Source organism: Sinocyclocheilus rhinocerous, unplaced genomic scaffold, assembly GCF_001515625.1.
Source record: "Sinocyclocheilus rhinocerous isolate Xijiao unplaced genomic scaffold, SAMN03320098_v1.1 scaffold2214, whole genome shotgun sequence".
In the NCBI taxonomy this organism is placed as follows: Eukaryota; Metazoa; Chordata; class Actinopteri; order Cypriniformes; family Cyprinidae; genus Sinocyclocheilus; species Sinocyclocheilus rhinocerous.
In genome coordinates, this window is record NW_015636528.1 from 143,011 (window position 1) to 150,612 (window position 7,602).

A 7,602-nucleotide genomic window follows, 5' to 3' on the forward strand; every position below is an offset into this window, starting at 1 on the left:
ACAGCACATACACTCCTTGGTAATCTATCACAAACCGGTTAATGTAATGCGTATGACCACCCTGTGTGACAATTACACATGATTATGGTGATCCGCTCACATGAACATCTAGTGTGTGTTTTTTTTAAAGTTACAGTTAGTGTGGCATGGACATCACAATTAGTTTGGCATGGATTTGAGCAGGCAGGAACCTGTGCACTTTGGACTGTCTCTCTCTCTCCAGGCAGATCAGCAAGCACTAGTGACTGTCACGCCCCTGGACTCTTTGTGTTGTGTTTTCCCTCCCCAGGTGTGTCGTGTTCCCTTTAATTAGTCATTCCTTGCACCTGTGTTTTCCCAATTACCCAGTGTTTAAAAGCCCCAGTCCTTTCAGTTAGTGTTTGTCGGTCCTCAAACATCATTCCTTGTGTTCCAGTGTCTCCTACGTTCCCCGTGTGATCATTAAAGACGGTGAATTGAAGTTATCTCCGTGTTTCCTCGTTCCTCGCTCCTTGCCTCCCGAGAATTGTGACAGTGACGTTCACAAAGACAACTGCAAAACAGCCACAAGTTACAGGCAATATCAGACAGTAGAAGTCACAGGTCAGATGTGTGAACGATATGCTGACATTTCTCTGTTTACTTGCTCTGTTTCACTGGTAGAATTTGATCTCGGCTTCCACGCAGTCGAAGAACAGATCCTGGCCCCTAAGCATGACCTCGATCTCCTCAAGATACTGAGACTCCAGGTATCTCATAGTCTCCTGTAGAGAGACTCCAGCTCCTGACACACACACAAACACACAGGGTTGTTAAAGGAATATTGCAGATTCAGCGTAAGTTAAGCCCAGTGAGAGCAGTTGTGGCATAATATTTGATGACTACAAAAATAATTTCCAATTGTTCCCCCCTTTCAGCAATAATATGGGTTACTGCCAGGCACTTACAATGGAAGTTAATGGCCAATCCATTATTAAAATACCCACTGCTTCAATAATATAGACACAGGACATAATCAATATGCATGTTAACATGATTTAAAGCAGGGGTGTCCAAACTCGGTCCTGGAGGGCCGGTGACCTGAAGAGTTTAGCTTCAACCCCAATTAAACACACCTGAACCAGCTAATCAAGCTCTTTATAGGCATACTAGAAACTTAAAGGCAGGTGTGTTGAGGCAAGTTGGAGCTAAACTCTGCAGGACACCGGCCCTCCAGGACAGAGATTGGGCACCCCTGATTTAAAGGATTAGTTCACCCAAAAATGAAAATTCTGTCATTAATTACTCACCCTCATGTCATTCTAAACTCCTAAGACCTCCGTTCATCTTCAGAACACAAATTAAGATATTTTTGATGAATTCTGAGAGCTCTCTGACCCTTCCATAGACAGCAGGGATCCTAACACAATCAAGGTCCAGAAATGTAGCAAGGAGATCGGTAAAGTAATCCATGTGACATCAGGGGTTCAACCGTGATTTTACGAAGCTACGAGAATACTTTTTGTACGCAAAGAAAACAAAAATAAAGACTTTATTCAGCAATTCGTCTCCTCCATGTCACCATGGCACCATTTTGGAGAGTATCCACTGAACGTAAACAGCGTATGCTATTCTGTGTCAGCTGCGTCACACGGATACGTTGTTTTCGTTCAAATCGTAAAATCACGGTTGAACCCCTGATGTGAACTAACCCTTTAAGTGCAAAAAATCTCTTATTATAAAATGGTTAGTTCCAGTTCTCACTTCTGATTGGTCATCAGCTGTGTTTTATTCACGATAAAGCACAGCTATGACTGCTTCACCCAATATAGCACAGAAATCAATAGTACAGCAGAAACTGCTGAGATATAATAAACAGCATTGCTGATCGTGAAGCGCAAGCGAAATAATGAAAACTAAAACACAGTACCCCCCTGATTCGCATGCTCTTGTTGGCCGTTGGCTGTGGATGGAATCCCAAAGACGGACTGGTGGAGGCTCTAATTATCTAATCAGAATCACTGTATTGCCACTGGATGGAGACAGACCGGTGACAAAATCCAGGGCAACATATGCCCAGGGGTGGGAGGGGAAGGGGATAGGGTGAAGCAGACAGAAATTATAGAGATAACTTTGAAATTTAAACTGACCACCTTACCAACGGATATTAAGCCAACGGCCATAAACAGATAATCATCATCTGCCATAGCCAGACACCAAACACTGACCGCGCACACCTGGGTGGGGCAACATTTTAAATAAGTGTGACACCACTGCAAGATGGCAAGGTGAACTGGCCAAGGAAATAAAGCAAGCCCACCAGGTGCCCCACAGGCACCTCAACTCCACCCAGATCTCACCTGACATGACCCTCAATGTCCCAGGTTACAGCCCCCACCACATGGCCTGAGGACAAGATGGCATCAGGAGGGGGCGCATTATTTGGGACACAGAACTACCACGACATCTCACCTTTAAGGTCCTCGGTGAGCCCATCCAGAAATGTGCCACCAGTGCCACCGGATTCCAGCCGAGGGTCAGGCCAGAGAGTAAAGCAAACAGTGACAGAGGATAATCTGAGGGCCAGAACCTGAAGGCCATAATGAAAGTCAGCACTGGGGTGGGCATTGACTGTGTGTGTTTTCATTTTTTAATTGTAACAATACATTCAATTAGAATAATAAGTTTATTGCACTTAATAACAGTGAGGTTGAGTGGGGGAACTATGATGTCACTTTGTAGGCCGATCGGCTGTTAGCATCACACTGGCTCCCTGGACAAAAAGCCAGTAGGATTTTTCCATAGGCTTTTGGATTATCGCAAAAAATAAGCTCTGTGTTCAATCATAGTTCATGAAACTTACACGGTATGTCCATCAAGATAATCTATACAAAATAATATAACTTTTATGAATTTTGAAGTCTAAATAAAAGCGCCAGAACTTAAAAGCTAAACTAAATCATTATCATAATCATAGACTCGCTGTCATAGCGCAAACAGTTTTACAGTTTACTCCACTATTATTTGCCTTTCTTTCTTTTTCTTTCTTTCTTTCTTTCTTTCACAAACATATGTTAAATTCATTTAACAGAGACTGTTCATGGGGCTTTTTTTATTTTTTTTTTACTTTATAGATTCTAAACTTTAAAGGCTGTTTGAAAAATTAGCAAAATTAGGTTTTGAATTAGTCTGATATATAAAATTAATCTAACAACAAAGAATAGATCAAAAAATATACTTTTAAAAAATCATTAATTTAAATTAAGTCAATTAATTTTCATCTTCGATTATTACAACTAACTTACCCTTTATGCAAATTACGAGCGCAACACTCACAGAACTACATTTCCCAGCATCACCTCGCACCTCAAGCGCACGCTCTAGTATCGCGATATTATCTAAAATCCTTTGCGTCGTATCGCGAGATTACCTTCCTGCTGTCTAGTACAGCACTAAAAAGCTGTCAGTGAGGTTAGAGGGGTAAGAATTTCTCAAATCGGCGACTGCCGTTCAAACAGCGGTGTGAATGTCCAAATCTGTGCTTTGGTGTTATTACAAACGTAACGTGTGACACTGAGGAGAAAAATCGGCAGCGTTCTCGTCCAAACTGTGCAGGCCAACAGTCTCTGAACTAGATCAAACAGTGCTGTAGCACAGCGAGCAAATGGCGTTGAAAAGAATCCAAAAGGTGAGTCTGTGTGCATTGACAGGCTGTGAGGTGATGCGATCCACACAGTGTCCTGCTCATCATCTTCTAATGTTGTTGTGATGTAAAGCAGTCGCACTTTTCTCATTTTGTCCCCATCTGGTCAAGACAAAGACGGATGGCCAATGGTGGATGCATGCAGTCGACAGACGCACGGTGTCTTTCTGATCACTACAGATTCACACACATGCTGTTATAAACAGTCACCGTCACTTAGAGACGGCTAATCGTGAGTGTTTGTTTTGCGCAATATGTGATCGACAACGGCTATTGTCGTTATGCGATGTTGCAGCGTAAGGATCTGTGCGCGTACTAACGCATGGTTTGGTGGTTGACGGGTGCTGTTGTGACAGATTTGTGGCATGTAAGTGCGTGGGCGCTGGAAACATTGTTAAATTGTGTCTTTTCTGTTGTCGGTCATCATGAATGAGCGAAGCGCCTCTGGTGCGCATGCGTGATGGGCGACAACTGCTTTCAAGTTGCCAAATGCTGAACCCCAATGTCAGTGTGTCCATATATGGCTTGGCAAATAGGGCACTAGGACAGCGGAGGGTATTTTTAACAGATTCGCCACCCTGCCCGCATAACCAGCGACTTTAATCACAGAAAAAAATCACTTAGAGTCTGTGTATTTCTTTCAGCGATTCCATAGTCTGAGTGTTTTATAATAAACGAGTCGAATGTTGTCCTTCTTTACTCACCCTCATGTTTTGTTTTTCTAAATGAGGAGAAATTGGAAAAATCTCCAACAATGACCAGCTCCAAAAAGGAGTATTTAAAAAAAAAAAATAAAAAAAAAACTATTGACTTGTGTGCTATATTCAGAGTCTTCGTGTAAGGAACAGCCCAAAATTTAAAGACACCGTTCATCCAAAATGAAAATTGTCATCATGTACTCATCCTCAAGTTGTTCCAAACCTGCATGAATTTCTTTCTTCTGCTGAACACAAAATAATATATTTTGAAGACTGCGTGTATTCAAACCTTTGATGGTCCGCCTTGGCTTCCATAGTGGGGTTTTTTCATACTATGGAAGTCTGTGGAGTGCATCAACTTTTTGGTTACCCATATTCTTTGAAACATATTTTGTGTTCAGCAGAAGAAATAATGGCATAAATGTGGGTTTGTTTCTAATACAAAAAACTATATAACTTCAGACTCTGAATATACAGCTTATATTAAAGATTATCTCAAGTACTTGCGTATTGTACAATACTAAAATCCTTTGAGTTTGAGTATAATTTTTGTGACTTAATTGCTATAATAAACACGACAGCTGATAATTCACCTCAGATCATGAAAAAAACGTAAAGGAAACAAGAGTGTTCAATCTGTGAGCAAACAAGTATATTTCATAACAAGGTTTGCATCAGTCAATGTGTATGTATTTTGAGTAATGTTAACATCATTGAATTTTAATAAATTGATTATGTACTTAAAGAGCCCCGCCCACACGCTCTTCTGATTGGCTGTAATTTATGATTGATTATTTCACATCTGACACGATGGACAGATAAATGTACTTATACCTGGAATCTTATCACATTGCAACTGGTTAGTACATTAGGATACTTCACGGTGTGATTTGTAAATTTTGGAGCTTGACAGCCATGGCCGCTGTAAATCGTGCTTGTATGGAAAAAAGCTCTTCAAAAATTCTGACTTTTGAAGCCAAAATAACAATGTACAGGATTGTAATGACTTGAAGGTGAATAAACAACAGAATTTCCGTTTCTGAGTGATCCCTTTAAGGTCTGAGAAGTCCTGTGAAATAATGCATAAGTTGATCCGTTCATAAAAAATATCGGATGCACATTTTTAGATATTGTATTTAAAATGCATACAGACCCATGACTAATGTTAGATAGACATTTAACTTGTGCCGAATGCCATGTTACATCAACAAAGGCTCAAGAAAGAGTGTCAACAACAGAGCAACAATAGACTGTAAAAGCTCCGCCCCTTTAAAAGCAGCACAGATGTAACACAGTATGTGGTGTGTTGTTGTGCTGCTCCTGCCAGAGCTTGTTTTATAAGGACCAGTCTTGTGCAACGATATCAGAAATTAAAACCTGTTTATGTGTATTTAAGCATGTAATAGCAGTTGTGAATACAGGCTATATGTGATAGATACATTGGACTCCACCATTGAAGAAAACTATAATTATATTTTTGAGACAAATTTTTTTTTAGCTTTCCTTACTGTGCGTGCACATTGATTTTATCTGAACTATACAGTCTTTCCTGGGGAGGATAAACCAATACACTGGATTGCATGCTTATGGTATGATATACTGTATGTCATGCCATAAACCGGCAATCCATATATGATATATTTTTTTATAACTGTCCCTAAATTCAGCATATAATTTTATTTGGTCAGATAGTTTGAGGGGGGGTTCATTCTTTTATTTCTTGCACTGATGTCAATGAATGACATTTAATGTCGATCTGTTGTTGTGTACAGTGTTAGGTATGATGGACTGATCCATAAAAGCCATTTATTTTGTTTTTTCTTCAGTGTGCTGAGAGTTAAAGTTATTGAAAGTGCTGTCGGTGAACAGCTGACCGCTCTGCGTCTATCTTTAGAGAGGTGTTTTCAGGCGCTGTGAGTCAGACAGTAACTTCTAGCAATACAAACAGCCGCTCAAGAGGTGAATTACAGAGGTGACATGGCCATGAGGATGAGATGCGAGATATTTCAGGTGAATGATTCCAAACAGTTACAGAAATACACCTGATGCCAAATACTGAGCCACACTGTCATGAAACTAACAACCCTCAGTAGAGAAGTTGGTGTGCGACTGACAAAAAGGACAGTGTAAATATTGTCCAGTGCTTGTACAAAAAGAAGTGGAGATTAAGTTTCTATAATTCAGATTAACATTGTAGCAACAGTTGTTGAAAGACAGCTGTAAGATAGAAACTTGTTCAAATGCCTGCACAAATTTAACATTATTGAAGCATTAAAGGGTTAGTTCACCCAAAAATGAAAATTCTGTCATTAATTACTCACCCTCATGTCGTTCTAAACCTGTAAGACATTCGTTCATCTTCAGAACACAATTTAAGATATGTTTGATGAAATCTGAGAGCTCTCTGACCCTCCCATAGACAGCAAGGTAACTACCACGTTCAAGGTCCAGAAAAGTACCAAGATGATCGACAAAGTAGTCCGTGTGACATCAGTGGTTATCTACTGCGTCACTTGTGGACGCGTGTTCACGACAGTATCATGATGCGAGCGTTCGTCTCTGCTGCGTCCAAAGTGACGCAGTAGAGACGAAAATGTGGAATAAAGTCGTTATTTTTGTTTTCTTTGCGCAAAAAAGTATTCTCGTAGCTTCGTAACTTTACAGTTGAACCACTGATGTCACACGGACTACTTTGTCGATCATCTTGGTACTTTTCTGGACCTTGAACGTGGTAGTTACCTTGCTGTCTATGGGACGGTCAGAGAGCTCTCAGATTTCATCAAAAATATCTTAAATTGTGTTCCGAAAATGAAAGAAGGTCGTACAGGTTTCGAACAACACGAGGGTGAGTAATTAATGACAGAATTTTCATTTTTGGGTGAACTAACCCTATAAGATATAATATATTAAGATATTAATAAAGAAATATATAAATAGGTACAGGCCTGCCAACTCTCATGCATTCAGCACGAGACAGTCAGAATTCACTCATTGCTAAATGCCACACATAGACACGATGTGAATAAGATATCATATGTGCAGTTTAGAGAGCTTCATTGATTATAACGGAACATTGTGAGGCTGCGATAAATTGAAGTGAGTGACAGGTTTTTAGTGATTATATGGAAGCACTATTTGCTCGCTTTCTAAGCTATAATCAATTCAGAATTTGAATGAAAGTTTTGTTTTACATGCTGCTAACAGGACCAACGGCCACATACCCTGTACATGCAGCAAAGTTTC

General features: G+C 40.1%; 1 protein-coding gene and 1 long non-coding RNA gene across 2 annotated transcripts in view; one reads left to right on the forward strand and one right to left on the reverse strand.

Annotated features, from left to right (window-relative positions):
* Nucleotides 1-512: 512 nt before the first annotated feature.
* Nucleotides 513-1,034, reverse strand: LOC107747793 (uncharacterized). The gene is made up of 3 exons (XR_001640840.1): nucleotides 927-1,034; nucleotides 609-763; nucleotides 513-532 (listed from the first exon to the last, which is right to left on the reverse strand). It is a non-coding gene; the product is annotated as an uncharacterized LOC107747793 (long non-coding RNA).
* A 2,331-nt stretch (nucleotides 1,035-3,365) lies between these two features.
* The window catches only part of LOC107747792 (ubiquitin-conjugating enzyme E2 D4), a 14,488-nt gene continuing 10,251 nt past the window's right edge, over nucleotides 3,366-7,602 (forward strand). Inside the window, exon 1 of the mRNA XM_016562381.1 lies at nucleotides 3,366-3,646. Coding sequence (XP_016417867.1) covers nucleotides 3,623-3,646 — 24 coding nt within the window. The 5' untranslated portion in view covers nucleotides 3,366-3,622. The remainder of the gene's footprint in view (nucleotides 3,647-7,602) is intronic.